This window comes from Orycteropus afer, unplaced genomic scaffold (assembly GCF_000298275.1).
Source record: "Orycteropus afer afer isolate SDZICR_OR568_19922 unplaced genomic scaffold, OryAfe1.0 scaffold01065, whole genome shotgun sequence".
NCBI classification, from domain to species: Eukaryota; Metazoa; Chordata; class Mammalia; order Tubulidentata; family Orycteropodidae; genus Orycteropus; species Orycteropus afer.
The window spans coordinates 230,428-247,273 of record NW_006922652.1 but is presented as its reverse complement, the minus strand read 5'-3'; the positions used below and the strand labels follow the sequence as shown (position 1 = coordinate 247,273).

Sequence of the window (16,846 nt, the reverse complement as noted above, 5' to 3'; positions counted from 1 at the left end):
ATCCCAGGTTTCAGGATCCCATTTTTTCCCCAATCAATGGCCTCATTTTAACTTCAGACACCATTCTGGATTGGCAATTCAATTAACATTGTAATTCAGCCACCCATATAATAAAACTCTGTGTTTTTTTTTTTTTTTTTTGCAATATCAGCTCTGTTACTAGAAGAAATAAGTCTTTCTTTCAGAGCACAACTAGAAACATTGAGGTCTTTTATGTGGTGCTTAAGGTGTGACTCAGCAGCCCTGAGCTCATCTTGCTCTTTCACCACTTTGTTTAGTGTAAGTAGGACCAACCAACCAGCTTCCTTATAGTCTTCATGCTGACAGAATTGCAGAAAAGTATCAAATATGCAATCACCCATAGCCTCACTTCTCAAAAGTATATGCTCTATTGGTGGTGCTATTTTACATATTAATGTTGCCATCTCATGCCATGGATTAGCAGGACCCTCTTTACTAATGGAAGCTGGGTCATCAGTGCCTTTACAATTAATCAAATTGAAGAATCAATTTAGGAAGCCCATCCTTATGATTTTGTCCCTCTAGAATCACTCCTTGGAAGGAAGGTTGGGCAATCCTACTTCCATGTAGTAATACTGCCTCGGAAACCCAAGGAGGGGTCTCTATGAGTCGGGGCTGACTCGACGGCACATAACAACAACAAGAATCACTCCCAGTACCAAATGTGTTAGACTGGGTTCTATAGAGAAACAAAACCAGTAAAGCTTATATATGTAGAGAAGGAGAAATTTATCTTAGGAAAATGGCTCACACACTTATAGAAGCTGGAAAGTCCCATGTTTTTGGATCAAACATCAAGGTGGAGGCTTTTCCCAACTCATGCAGCTGCAGGGGCTGAGGAGCTCAAGGTTGGCAGGCAGTATACTGGCTGTTGACTCCAATGAATGACAAATCCAAGATCTCCAGGCTTAATGGTGGATTGTTCACTCACAGACAGTTATAGGCAGAATCCTGAACCACAGAAGAGTCTCTCTTTTCCCAGGATGTCCATAAATATACTGGAAGCAGGCCACACCCATAGGGAAACTCCCTTTCAGTGGATTGGCTGCTCAGAACATACACATCTGATCCCATCATTGGAACAACCCACATCACAATTGCTTAAACCACACAGAATTGTGGTCTAGCCAAGTTGACACACAGCTCCAGCTATCATAGACTTGATGGCACCAAACAACAAAACAACAACGCATTCATCTTTAGAAGTTGCCTAATTTATATTTGAAGTCCCTGGGAGGTGCACGCAACTAATGTGTTTGGCTATTAACTGAATGGTTCAAGATTTGCTTCAAGACCGCTTCTTTGTACAGTGACTCTGTATATTCCTGCCATCTTCTTTTGATGTTTCCTGCATCATTCGCTATTTTGTCTATAGAATCTTTCAAGATGAGCTTGAAGGGTCAAGTCTTCCCAAATGTGCCTCTGAAGAAAGGCCTGGAGATGGACTTCCAAAAAGTCAACCGTTGGAAATCCTGTGGCACACAGTTCTGCCACACATGGAATCCCCCTAAGTCTAAGTCAACTAGACAACAGTTCGTTTTGGTTAATTTATATTTTTTATTTTCTATAAATTGTTTTCTCATACTTACCTGTACTTTATAGTAATGATGTAACTACAAGTAATATTAATCTCCTCTCCTCATAATTTTGTGAAAGGTGTTTTTTAATGATCCTAAGTGTACTCTATTTTAATTATTATGACTAGCTTCAGTCTGGGCAGTGGTGTTATCAAGAGGTCAGGTAGATTAGCACTTAGAATTTATGCGCCCTTCACTTACTTGACAGTGGAAGCCTGTCCTAAGTCAGGTGAACATTACTGAAGGAACTTGGATGGAGTGGTAGGGTAGAGCTGTACCGTGGAAACTCAGCATTATGCCCAGCAAGAGATCAGCAAGGAGGCTGTTGGTCCTATTAATAGCCAAAACACTGTAAGAATGAGAATGAAATAACCTCTATAAACCCTAAACTGTACCACATGGACAAATAGACGCTATTTACACAGCCAAGACCCTGAGGCTTTAGTGTTACTACAATGCCAAATTTGATTCATTTTTTTCACATTTTTCTATTAAAAGATATATCTATTATTCATTTATTTTGTATTCTCTTCCTTCTGTGCATAGAAGCTATTATAATTTTGGTATTCATCCCTCTGAGATTCTAAATTTGACTCCTTATGGCCTCTTTCAATCCAAGGGGCTCTGTTTAATAGGTCAGGAGCTGTGTCTTGCAGCAGTGACATGATAATTTTGGAGCTACTCTGAGTCTGTTATAATCATTTGAAATGCAGCAGTGAGATCAGATTACAGAGAGCCAGTCTGAAACAATAGATCAGACCCTAGACCAGCTGAAATTTTCCCAAGGGGCAAGAGGGAATGGTTGTTCCTGAAAGTTGCTCCTCACAGCTGAGCCTTAAAGAGTTAGGTTGTTATTATTGTTGTTGTTAGCTGCTGTCAAGTTGACCCTGACTCATGGTGGCCTCATGCATGGTGAGATGAAACCATTGTGATCCAAAGGGTTTTTGATTTTTTATTTTCCAGAGATTATTGTTACTAATATTTTCTAACTGTAGCACATGAAGATCCATAGAGTTTTCATCAACTAATTTTTGGAAGTAGGTCTCCAGCCCTTTCTTCTTAGTCCATTTTAGTCTGAAAGCTCCACTGAAGCCTGGTTAGCATCATGGCAGCACACCAGCCTCCACTGACCGATGGGTGGTGGCTGCACATGCAATGCTTTGGCTGGGAATGGAAGCTGGGTCTCCTGTATGGAAGGCAAGAACTCTCCCTCTGAGTCACCGCTGCCCTACACCCACAGACGCAATGTGAGAAAGTGTATGGTTTAGAGGTAGTACTTTTCAAGCTCTTTTTAAATTATAATGCACAATAACAAATACACTCTAATACTTAAATTTTGCATTGTAACCCTGAACACATACACATTCCCTCACTCAGGCACACAAAATACAAACCTCTGAATAAAAAGTTTTAATGAAATAGTACTTTGTCTTTCTATGTTAGCTGCTGTGCAGTATAGGCTTTTGTTTTTACAAAAGCTCTTTTGGCCCAATAAATTAATTTCACTTGCCATTAATAGATAGGAACCCACAGTTTAAAAAAAGAAATCTGAGTTTGGAGAACTGTTAGTTGTTTCATGAAGCAACAGTTTTTTGAAAGGTATGTTTAATTTCATTCTGCTAAACATTGTTATAAAGGCCTTTTCTCTACCACTAACTTAAGCTCAAAGATTTATGCCACAGTTTACTAATAACAAATCCCATATAAAACTAAGCAGAATTCAGTACTTTTTTAGGGTTCAGATTATTCTATGTCATGCTACTTCTCCTCCTCTAAGCTGTCTAACCCCTTCAACACCATAGCAGGCTATCTAGATTAAGAAAGCAGAGTTAGACACAAGAACTTAACTATACTTTATACATTCATGATTGTTAAGCCAAACATCAGCCTTTCCAAATAAAACTGTGTAAGTCAAACTGCTAGGTGAGAAAGAACAGCTATTATGGCTTCAATGCTTCTCTCTGTCATAGTTTGTATGATGTTTATATAATGCTGAATAAAGTCCATATGAGGGCCAAAGTGATACAAATTTTGCTTTATACTTAATAAATGTCATAAATTTTGTGCAGCTGGGCCGCCATCCTCCTCATAAGAGGTGCCTGATAATGATAACTGTAGCAGGGGTTTATATAACACCATTATTGGAAGAAATTTATTTAATTGGATTCAGAAAGCTTTCCCTCTAGGGAAACAAAGAAGAAAATTACATTTAATGCATGTTAAATAAGTGACTGTTAGAGATTATGAGCTAGATTGATTCCAGGATACTAAAAAGAGTCATCTTGCTCTAAAATGTTACCAACAGCCATTTTAACCATTAATGAGGTACTTGGTTTCTAAAATCTGCAAAGAGCAAGTTTTATTTAAGCCAACTACTTCAGAGAAGAGGAAATGAAGCTCTATCTCAGCAAATTTAATTGGGGATGTTGAAAACCTAGAAAAGAATGTCTCGTTTGGAGGAGAGGGCAAAGAAGAATTCATTGATTTTCAGGTAGAATAACAAGTGTGACGACAGCAGCATTATTGTGTATGCAGTTTATGTTAGGCTGGGTTCTCTAGAGAAGCAAAACCAGTAAAGCTTATACATACATATAGAGAAAGAGAAATTTATCTTAGGAAAATAGATTCACACATTTACAGAAGCTGGCAAGTGCCAAGTTCTTGGATCAAATGTCAAGCTGGAGGCTTTTCCCGACTCACGCAGCTGCAGGGGCTGACGAGCTCAAGGTTGGCAGGCATTATACCGGCTGTTGACTCCAATGAACGATGAATCCAAGATCTCTAGCTCGAATGGTGGATTGTTCGCTCACGGACAGTTGTAGGCAGCACAACAAGATCCCGATTCACAGAATAGTGTCTCTTTTCCCAGAAGGTCCATAAAAATACTGGAAGCAGGCCACACCCCTAGAGAAACTCCCTTTCAATGGATTGGCTGCTCAAAACATATATATCTGATCCCATCATGGGAATAACCCACATCACAGTTGCTTAAACCACACAGAATTGTGGTCCAGCCAAGTTGATACACAGCTCCAGCTATCACACAGTTATATATGCGTGTGACTATGTGTGACTTCTAGAAAAGCAGTTCTCAGACTTTTGGGTGACATGATCAGTTTACACTTTTAATGAGACCCTCAGACTTTGCTTATGAAGCCTGTATCAATCATTCTTTTCTGACTTAGAAATTAAAACAGAGAATTTTTTTTAACTATAGGTGTCTAATAGATATCATCAAGGTGTCTCCTAATCATAGCAACCTTATATACAGCAGAACAAACCATTGCCCAGTCTTGTGTCATTCTCACAATTACTGGTATGCTTGAGTCCATCTTGTTGCTATTAAGCCAGTCCATCTGACTGAGGGTCTCCACCACCCTCATTGTCCTTCTGTTTCACCAAACATGATATTCTCCTCCAACAATTGATCCATCCCAGTGGCTTGTCCAAAGCAAGCAAGTCAGACAATATTATATTGTGGTCTATAAGGTTTCATTGGCTGATTTTCAGAAGTAGATCACTAGCCTCTCACAGTTAAGTAATTGGAAAAGACAGGACCTGACAGCCCCACTGAAAGGCTCTCAGGGACTCCCTGGGCCCTTGGATCACACTTTGAGAAACACTTTCCAAGAATATATATTAAGAGTAGTTATCCTTGAGTGGTGAGACTGTTAGTAATACTAGTTTTTTACTTTTCACTTACATATATTTTCTACAGTGAAGAAGGATTACTTGTACAAACTATAAATGAGAAAGAAAGAAGAAAGAGTGGGTTGAGGAAAGCTTATGGAGGCCCTTGAAATCAAGAGAGAAAAGTTTACACTTGGGAAAAAGGACTGCAAGGAACAACTGTCATTTCTTAAATAGAAAAATGTCTTGATGAAAGTTAATTTGAGAGTAAATGGATTAGAATTGGAAGAGAGGAGGAGAGAAACTACTTCAGAGTTGTTACAGCAGTCTAGGTGAGTGGAAAGGTCTCAGATGTTGATGAAAACAAAGAGAAAGGGACAAAAGCTGAAAGATATTTTAAGACAGAATTACTGAGACTTAGACATGGTGAACAAAGAGAGGGATGAGTCAAAGATGATTACAAGTTTTCAAGTCTGTAACATTTGAAGAATGTTTTCTTCTTTATATCCAGCTTTAAACTTCTCTGAAAATTATACTGATTAATTAAATTCTTATCTTGTTTTTTTCCAGAGTTGCCACTATTCAAGGGCTTTGGAGAAAGTCAACAAACTTCCCAACTTGAATGTGTCATTTGCTTCCAGAGGAACAGGAAGATTTGCACCTATGTGATATTCCTTGAGAATTGATAGCTGTTTCTTTCCCCAGGCCCTGTGGGCCCTGAGGGTGGTCTCTCAGGTTTCAGTTTGCACTGAATGCCTTCAGTCCACCTGTATGCACTCCAGCACCCCCATCAGTTCCCTTTTCTCCTTCACCAGCCCAGCAGTAAAGAGACTGCTAGGCTGGAAGCAAGGAGATGAAGAGGAAAAGTGGGCAGAGAAGGCAGTAGACTCTTTAGTGAAGAAATTAAAGAAGAAGAAGGGAGCCATGGATGAGCTAGAGAGGGCCCTCAGCTGTCCAGGGCAGCCCAGCAAGTGTGTCACAATTCCCCGGTCATTGGATGGACGGCTGCAAGTATCCCACCGCAAGGGTTTGCCCCACGTCATTTATTGCCGAGTGTGGCGTTGGCCTGATCTCCAGTCTCATCATGAGTTGAAGCCACTGGAGTGCTGTGAATTCCCATTTGGTTCCAAGCAGAAAGAGGTGTGCATTAACCCTTATCACTACCGCAGGGTGGAGACTCCAGGTGAGGTTTCTTCCTTATGTTGCATTTTATTTCAAAAATTAAGCTTGTGTTTCTCAGTTGATGGAAAAAGAGGGGACACCAGAAGACAGCAGCTACTTTAACCCCAAAAGAGAGAGGAGGGGGAAGTTCACTTTTATGGAGCTAATCTAAAATATTATAATCAGAAAAATCTAGAGAAAAGATATTTTAATTTCAGCATGCATGAAATCCTTGTGCAGTCCCTGGGTGGCATAGATGACTACTAACCGAAAGGTTTGCCATTCGAATCTACCCAGAGATGCCTTGGAAGAAAGTCCTGGTGATCTGCTTCGAAAAGATCACAGCCATTGAAAACTCTTTGGAGCACAGTTCTGCTCTGACATACATGAAGTCACCATGAATTGGAATCTACTCAGAGACAACTGGTTTGGTTTTCTGTTTTGTGGTAAAGTTTGTGTGATTTTGAAAAATAGTTTTATTGTGATGTATTTTAATCTTTTCATAGTTCTTGGCACCTTGAAAGGTTGAATATGGCTTTGATATGATTAACTCTAAAAAATAAACTTCCTCCTTCTCCCCTAAGTTCGCTTCACTGAACTAAACTGGGTTGGGTTTCTGTCCAGTGCAACTCATGCATAGCCCCCACCCATCTGTTAGTGGAGGCTTGTGTTTTGCTGTGGTGCTGAACAGGTTTCAGTGGGGTTTGCAGACCAAGAAGGTTTTCTGCCTGCTCTCTTCTCAAGCTCATGTAAAGTGGAAGGTATCTCATATTTGGATCTGAAAACAACCAATAAAAGAGTTGCTAGAAATCATTCCCATTCTGAAAACCAAGTGGGTCAGAGAAGGATTGGTATTATTCTTAAATAGTTTTTAAAATAGTAGTCTAACGCTCTTCACACATTCATATCTGTGTGTGTGCGCGTGCATGTACATGTGCATGTGCTTCCCTCCCTATTTAGAGAAATCTGCTATTTATCTTTGTTCCTTCACAATGACCACAACAGACTTTCACTGCATCTCCATGCATTGAGTGTTCCTTGTGGCATTCCCATTGGGAATATAGTTTTTGTCAGTCTTCTTCCCATCATTGGCCTGCCTGCCTCCTTCCAGGAAACCAAAGGGTCAAAACATTAGCTGAGGGAAATTGCCCATGTCCAATTAAGAGGTGGTCCTGTCTAGGTTGACTGTTGGGGGAATTCAGTCTGCTCCTTGGCTCAAGAGTGCAGTTGACCTTAAACCCAAACCCACTGCCATCAAGTCTATTCTGACTCATAGTGACCCTATACCCTGGTGTCCAAAGGCCAGATATGGTTTCCATTGCTGTAAGTCTTTACAGAAGCAAACTGCTTTATCTTTCTCCCATTGAGCAGCTGGTAGGTTTGAACCACCAGCCTTTTGATTAGCAGCCCAATGCTTTAAGCACAGCACCACCAGAGATTCTTTAATTTATCTTAAAGCAGTATTAAATAAGTAATTCATGACTAGCTAAAGTCTTAACTAGGAAATCTTTCAGGCTTCTAAATCTTTCATCACATTATAAAATTGTTATTAGGGTAATTACCTTGATAACACAGTGTGTTATAATCATTTTATCCGGAGGATTAAGACGCTATTTGAGAATTTGAGTAAGGCAATGGTGATTCAGTGGTAGAGTTCTCACCTTGCATGCAGGAGACCTGGGTTGGGTTTCTGGCCAGTGCAACTCATGCATAGTCCCCACCCATCTGTTAGTGGAGGCTTGCGTGTTGCTGTGATGCTGAACAGGTTTCAATGGGGCTTGCAGACCAAGATAGACTAGACAGAAAGACCTGGTGATCTACTTCTGAAAATCAGCCAAAGAAAACCCTACAGATCACAGTAATCTGCTCTGCAACTGATCATGGGGATGGCACAGGACTGGGCAATTTCCATTCCATTGTGCATGGTGTCAACACGAATCAGGGGCTGACTTGACAGCTGCTAACAAAAAACAACAATGAGGATATGATTATCTATAACCACACTGGCAAATCTGATGTATTTCCTCTAGATCATGCAGATTTTTGCTTTCTTTCCTTCACTCTTGTTTCTGTCAGGGCTCTTCATGCATCCTTTAAAAAAAATGCAGTGTCTGAGATTATGATAGAAATAACTTCATTCCTTTCTCTCTTTGTTTCAAAGATTTGAATTATATCAAGCATCCAAAATACATCTAATGGAAAGAGCATTAAGAAATTACATTTCCTCAACAACAATAAAATTAATTTTTTTAAAAAAATCACTTCTCTCTTTCTGAATTAAGGTAGTTGTAAAATGTATCATGTGAAATTATCTGATTTTTGCTTTGAATACTCTAAAACTTATTTTAAAGTATTATTTAGTATTTTTATTTTTCATATATGTGAAGTCACTTTAGAAGTGAGAGTATGAATGTCTTACATGTGACAGATACACTTCACATCATGGTTTAGGTCTGAGTTTCCAAAATCAAAGATAGTAAAGATTATTTTTAAGTAATAGTTAAGGTAAACCTTCACATCACTCCTAATTTTTATTTATGTTACAGATAAAGCAGATTGCATACTTAGCTATGTTCAAAGTAAATATTAATGTTAAGCAAGTTTGCTGTGTTTTTGTATCCTAAAGCTTAAATTTGTCTTTTTAACCTCACATTTTTTTGGCAATCCATTTTAAGTACACTTAGGGCTTCCTTATAATTCTATTTTCATTCTCACAAGCACTTAAATAATAACCTGTTTGAGTGCTTCTCAAACTCTGTAGTGAAGGACCAATTTCTTTTTTTAATTTCCAGGCCTTCAAAAATCATTACTTTTACACAAAGTGATTACTAGACAAATGAAAACATAAAAAGACAGACAAAATAAAAGCTCAAATTTTTTATTATTCTTTACAATACATATAAAATTACTCTGTTAAATTGCTATTAAAGTTTCCAAAAGACACTTTCAGCTTCAATACTTAATCTCCTCACAGATGGGTACTAAACAGTTTGTAAACTGTCACCAGTATGCAGACCACACTTTGTTTCCAAGAAACCAAGCCTACTACAATTGAGTCTATTCTTACTCAGAGCGACCCCCATTGGGTTTCCAAAGCAGTAAATCTTTACAGAAGTAGATTGCTCCATCTTCCTTCCACAGAGCAGCTGGTGGGTTTAAACTGCCAACCTCCTGGTTAGCAGTCCATTGCCTTAGGCACTGCACCACCAGAGTTCCTTACACTTTGTGTGGACAAATCTAATAGAAGCTATGCAAAAAATAATTTCATGGTACATAAATGATTTTACTCCATGGAGGTTAGTTTAGGTGAATGATTTCTCCTTGACATTAAATATCCATAACCGAAAAACAAACCCACTGCTGAGTCAGTTCCAACTTATAACCACCCTATACATATGAGAGTAGAACTGCCTCTTAGTAGGGTTTCCAAACTGTAAATATTTATGGAAGCAAGCTGCCACATCTTTCTCCTGTGCAATGGCTGGTGGGTCTGAACTGCCATTTCAGTTAGCTGCAGAGTGCTTTCATCATTTTGTACCAGGGCTTCTTAAAATATCCATACCCTAGCAAAACCACATGATTTTGAAAAAGATGTAATTTTTCTTAGCTCTCATGTGAGTCTTAATGTGTACAGTACATTAACTCCTTTCACTATTTTCCCTTCTATGACACTTAGAATGTAAGATAGTTTGGTATTTAAAAGGTGACATAAAATAAAGCATCTATAAACTCACTGCTTCATATTTGCATGCAGCAGTTGAGATGTGAAAATAGAATTTAGTAACTGGGGATAGCTATGTGAAAAACTGTAGTAGTATTAATTATAGTTGTAGCAGCAGAACCTGTCTGACTTCAGTGGGGATAAAGACTAGTATCAGCCCAAAGCTAATTCCCATGAGTCAGAAGTCAGCCATATCTCCACCCTGCAAACTTTTTACTAACTCTGACACCAGCCATTCCTCCACAGCACTCTCTGCTTCTCTTCTGGATTGGATAATCTGTTGTAGTGCTACACAGAACCCACAGACCATACTTACAGTTCAGTAGTTTATTAAGGAAGTAACAACTTGGGATCAGGATCAACAGGCTACAATTCCAGATCAGGATCAGGAATCATGTAGGCAAAGTCTCCCTTCTTCAGTGCAAGGACAGCTCTCTCAGCTGTTCAAGCTTCCTCTCAGACACCTGAGAACAGACCTCCCTGAAGACAGGCCTCCTCTTGGCTCCCTGAAGATAGGCCCTGCTCTCTGTAACCACCAACTCTGCCACAGGACACCTTCTAGGCCTCCTGCTGTCTTCAGTGTTACAGCCCTTGACCTATTTTATAGTTCTTTTAGGAGGTCCTTGCCTCTTCTCTCTGTAATTCTTCTCTTTCTTTTCTTTCTTCTCCTTCTTTCTGTCTGAAAAATCTTTATGGGGTTGGCTGCTTATCAATTTCAAGGCATGTCCCCTCCCAGTGGTGGTGGGGAGCACAAGCTGAACAATCCCCTCTCAGTGAGCTATAGGCACTTCATTTGCATAGTAGACTACAAACACTTCATTTGCATAGTTATTATTATTATTATTATTATTAATTCCTGCAAGATATATACTAATCATATGGCAGGCTGCAGCCCAGGACCAGACAAAAAGTACCAAACCAAGTTATTTACAACTTACCGAGGAAATGTCAATCACATGGACAAAAATAACAGACACTGTAGGAGTAGTAAACTAGAGAAAAGGTAACTCCTCAGGGTTTAGGGGGAAAAATCTCTGAATTTTTTTTTTTTTTTTTTGGCAAAAGAACTATTGCAAAAAGAGACATAAAGGAACTCATTTCACTGCACTGTGTTTTGAATGAAAATGTTTAAAAATATGTTGTTAATTATTTGCCATCGAGTTGGACCCGACTCATAGTGACCCCTCCTTGGGATTCTGAGTCAGTATCTCTACGGAAGTAGATTGCCCCATCTTCCTTCCGAGGGGTGGCTGGTGGGTTTGAACCGCCAGCCTTCTGATTAGCAGTCAGGTGCCTTAGGCATAATCTAAGGTAACTGACCCTGTCAGGTTGAATAACAAGATGATACCATTGATTTGTTTGTTTGGTTGGTTTTTGGTTTTGGTTTTTTTACTACTTTTGGTTTTACCCAAAAGATAGTAAAAATACATTAGCAAGATATCTATTACAATAGAGAAAAATACATGCTTTTTTTTTTTTTTTCTTTTAGTGGCTGGAGTGCCTCAAGATCTTCAGGTCATGAATAAATATAACTGTCTGCATTCACAAGTGTATGGGGCATTGTGTTGACCAATGTTAGGAATATACTGTATATATATTAAAACTGATATCAAACAGATTTTTCAAGTTCTTCCTCCAAAAAAAGGCGAGGGGAAGAGGGTGTGTATATGAACATTGTTCAAATTGCAATGGAAAAATGTCATTAAAGGAAAAGTGTCATTGAAAAGGAAGCCATAAGAGCTGTAAGTTATTAACTGTGCTGACCTCTGACTTTCAGACTGTTCATAAAGCAAGCCATCATTTTATTCCTGTACATTCATGTATCACATAAAAGGAAGTCTGATGGGTTTTCATGGTTTTTGCATGATGGTGTTGAGCGTTCTATGTCGTAAGACACTATATACAAATACTGGGTTCTAAAAATAGACAAGGACTCATTTGCTTCTCTGTCATCACTGTCTGTACTGAGTTTAGTTTAAAATCTGTTTTCTTAGAGCTTATTTTCTACCCAAAGAGCTGAAAATTTTTGCTTGGTAAGAAATAGCTAAATAGAGAAAATGAGAAATATATTGTTACTTTTGTTATTAATGTTGTTGTTAGGTGCCATCAAGTCATCTCTGACTCATAGTGACCTTATGTGCAACAGAATGAAACTCTGCCTGGTCGTGTCTCATGATCCCTACTATATTTGAGCCCATCGCTGCAGCCATTGTGTCAGTCCATCTTGTTGAGAGCCTTCCCCTCTTTCATTGACCCTCTGCTTTACCAAGCATGACATCCTTCTCTAGGGAATGGTCCCTTCTGACAACATGACCCAAGTAGATAAGAAGTCTGGCCATCCTCGCTTGCAAGGAGCATTCTCACTGTACTTCTTACAGGACAGATGTGTTAATTCTTTTAGCAGTCATGGTACTTTGAGCATTTTTTGCCAAAACCACAACTTGAAATCATCAACTCATTGTCCAGCTCTCACATGCATATGAAGTGAATGAAAATACCATGGCTTGGGTTAGGTCTGTCTTACTCTTCAAGGAGATATCTTTGCTATTCAGTGCTTGAAAGAGGTCTTTTGCAGCAGATTTGCCCAATGAAATACGTCTTCTGATGTCTTGACTGCTGCTTCCATTGGTGTTGATTGTAAAACCAAGTAATATGAAGTCTTTGACAACTTCAGTCTTTTCTTCACATATCCTGATGCTATTTATTAGTCCAGTTGTGAGGATTTTTTTTTCTCTTTATATTGAAGTCCAATCCATACTGTAGACTGTAGTCTTTAATCTTCATTAGTAGTGCTCTAAGTCATCATCACTTTCAGCAAGCAAAGTTGTGTCATCTGCATATCGCAGGTTGTTGATAAGCCTTCTTCTAATCCTGATGCCATGTTCTTCTTCATATAGCCCAGCTTCTCAGATTATTTGCTCAGCATACAGATTGAATAAGTATGATGAAAGGATACAACCCTGACGCACTCCCTTCCTGATTTTAACCATGCAGTATTCCTTGTTCTGATCGAACAGCAGCTCTTGGTCTATGTACAGGTTCCTTATGAGTACAGTTAAGTGTTCCAGAATTCCCATTCTTCTCAAAGATTGTGTGGATCATAATTATGATCCACACAATCAAATGCCTTCGCATAGTCAATAAAAGACAAGTAAACATCTTTCTGGTATTCTTTGCTTTCAGTCAAGATCCATCTGACATCAGCTATGATATCCCTCACTCCCATGTCCCCTTCTGAATTCAGCTTGCATTTCTGGAAGTTCTTTGTCAATATACTGCTGCAACCATTTTTTAATTATCTTCGGCAAGATTTTACTTGCATGTGATATCAATGATATTGTTTGATAATTTCCACATTCTGTGGGATCATTTTTCTTTGGAATGGGTACCAATATGGATCTCTTCAGGTCAATTGGCCGGGTAGCTGTCTTCCAAATCTCTTGGCATAGCCAAGTGAGTGCCTCCAGAAGGGCATCCATTTATTGAAATATCTCAACAGGTATTCTGTCAGTTCCCAGAGCCTTGTTCTTTGCTAATTCCTTTGGTGCAGCTTTGACGGCTTCCTTCAATACCACTGGTTCTTGATCATATGCCACCTCTTGAAATGCATGATCATCTACCAGTTCTTTTTGGTATAGTGACTCTGTGTATTCCATCCATCTTCTTTTGATATTTTCTGCATCACTCAACATACTGCCCATGGAATCTTTTAGTATTGCAATTTGAGGCTTAAATGTTTTCCTCAGTTCTTTCAGCTTGAGAAATGCCAAGCGTGTTCTTCCCTTATGGTCTTCTACCTCCAACTCTTGGCACATTTCATTGTAATAACTGACTTTGTCTTCTGGAGCAGCTCTTTGAAATCTTCTGTTCAGTGCTTTTATCCTGTGCAGTTTTCCATTTGCTTTAGGTATGCTCCATTCAGGGTTAAGTTTCAGAGTCTCCTCTGACATCCTCTTTGGTCTTTTCTTCCTTTCCTGTCTTTTTAATGACCTTTTGCTTTTTTCATGGATGATGTTCTTGATGTCATCTCACAATTCTTCTGGTTTTCGGTCATTGGTGTTCAGTGCATCAAATCTATTCTTTAGATGGTCTGTAAATTCAGGAGGAATATAATCAAGGTCATATTTTGGCTCTCGCAGACTTCTTTTAATTGTCTTCAGCTTAAACTTGAACTTGCATATAAGCCATTGTCTGTTCCACAATCAGCTCCTGGCCTTGTTTTGGCTGAAGATATTGAGCTTCTCCTTCACCTTTTGCCACAGATGTAGTCAATCTGATTCCTGTGTACTCCATCTGGCAAAGTCCACATGAATATTCACTGCTTGTGTTGTTGACAAGGTGTTTGTGATGAATAAGTCGTTGGTCTTGCAGAATTCTATCATGTGATCTCCAGCATCATTTCTATCAGCAAGACCATGTTTTCTAACTACCAGTGATTCTTATTTCCAACTTTTACATTCCAGTCACCAGTGGTAACCAACATGTATAGATTGCATGTTCGATCAGTTTCAGACTGCAGAAGTTGGTAAAAATCTGTAATTTCCTCATCTTTGGCTTTGGTGGTTGGTGGAATAATAATATTATTAACTGGTCTTCCTCATAAGCATATGGATATTATCCTGTCACTGACAGCATTGTACTTCAGGATAGATCTTGAAACATTCTTTGTGATGATGAACACCACACGATTCCCCTTCAATTTGTCATTCCCAGCATGATGTTGTTGTTGTGTGTCGTCGAGTTGGATCCGACTCATAGCGACCCCTCCTTGGGTTGCCAAGGCAATATCACTACGGAAGTAGATTGCCCAACCTTCCTTCCGAGGAGTGGCTGGTGGGTTTGAACCACCAGCCTTCTGGTTAGCAGTCAAGTGCCTTAGGCACTATGCTACCAGAGTTGTCTGATTCAAAATGGCCACAACCACTCCATTTCTTCAGCTCACTAAGGCTTAAGATATCAATCTTTATGAATTGCATTTCTTTTTTGACAACTTCCAATTTTCTTAGATTCATACTTCATACATTCCATGTTCCGATTATTAATGGATGTTTGCATCTGTTCTCATTTTGAGTTGTGGCACATTGGCAAAAGGAGGTCCTGAAAACTTTACTCCAACCACATAATTAAGTCATATTTTGAGCGCCTTCCAACCTGAGGGGCTTATCTTCTGGCACTATATGAGATAATATTTCAGGGCTATTTTTAAGTAATATATCACACAGTGTTTGACTGCTATTCATAAAGTTTTCATGTTAACATGAATAATAATGTTATTATTATATTGCTATGGTTATTGCCATTCCGAAATAATTATTTTTAAAATGAAAGTTCTTATCCATTTTTTAAAAATGGTATTTTATTGTACTTTTGATGAAAGTGACACATCAGTCTAGGGTCCCATCAACAATTTCTGCACAAATTGTTCAGTGACATTAGTTACACTCTTCACAAAGTATGAACATTCTCATTTCCATTCTGTTTTTCTGTTTCCATTTATCTAGTTTCCCTGCCCTATGATATTCTCATCTTTATTTTAAAGTCATTGTTAATCATTAGGTCCTGTATACTGATTTTTTAAAGGAGCATAGTACTTACTTGTACTATTTATTATATTTTATTCTATTTATTTATTATATTTTGAATTATTATGTTATTAGCTTACAAGGTGATTTTAGGGTTAGTTTTGGTTCAAGATCTGAAGACTATCTGAGAGCAATAGGCTTGAGAAGTCTTCAAGTCTGGTTTGGTATTTTGTTTGCCTTTTAGGAATTTGAGGTTCTGTTCTTTTTCTTTCATTATATCAGTGTCCATCTATTGTGGCCCTGATTAGAGGTCAGTAGTAGTAGCTGGGCACTCTAGTCCCAGGGTAGGTGAGATTATGGTTTGTGTGCACTGTTTGTCCTATAGACTGGTTTCTTTGAGTTTTTGGTTTCCTTCTTTTTCTTTTGCTCCAGATGAGTAGAGACCAATTGTTGTATACTAGATGGCCACTTGAAAGCTTTTAAGACTCCAGACACCGCTAACCAAGCTAGGATGTAGAACATAACATCATGAACTATATTATGCAAATTGATCACAATGTCCCATGAGACTATGGCATTATTTCCTCAAACACAGAAAACCAGCTCTGTAAGGTGTTAGGTTTTGTCTAAGAAATATCTGTGACTGTGCCTCCTATGTGCTTTACTATATATATGAACTTATGTGCATATAGTCACATAAATACATGTGCATACACCCATACATATACACACATATAAGCACCTATACAGGCATATGTAGGATATATTGTGGGTTCAATTCCAAATCATCCCGATAAAGCAACTATCACAATAAAGCAAGTCACAGGAATTTTTTGGTCTCCCAGTGAATATAAAAGTTATGTTTCCACTGTTCTGTATCCTATTAAGTATGAAATACCATTATGAAAATTTTGAAATATTGTGAGAAAGACCAAAATGTGACAGAGAGAAGAATGAAGTGACCACATCTATTGGCTATTGGAAAAATGGTGCCAATAGATTTGCTTGGCACAGGGCTGCCATAAACCTTCAATTTGTGAAAAACACAGTGTCTGTGAAACACAGTAAAATGAGGTATCCCTATACACGTATGGGAGGAGTCAGCCGCAGGGTGACTGGTTCTTGATCATATGCCACCTCCTAAAATGGATGATCATCTACCAGTTGACCAAACATGCAATCAGGATGTGTTAATTATCACTGGTGACTGGAAT

The 16,846-nt window shown here is 38.7% G+C and overlaps 1 protein-coding gene across 1 annotated transcript in view; it reads left to right on the top strand.

Annotated features, from left to right (window-relative positions):
* Positions 1-5,999: 5,999 nt before the first annotated feature.
* The window catches only part of SMAD9 (SMAD family member 9), a 67,992-nt gene continuing 57,145 nt past the window's right edge, over positions 6,000-16,846 (top strand). The window contains exon 1 of the mRNA XM_007958653.2: positions 6,000-6,411. Within this exon, the coding sequence (XP_007956844.1) occupies positions 6,000-6,411 (412 nt within the window). The remainder of the gene's footprint in view (positions 6,412-16,846) is intronic.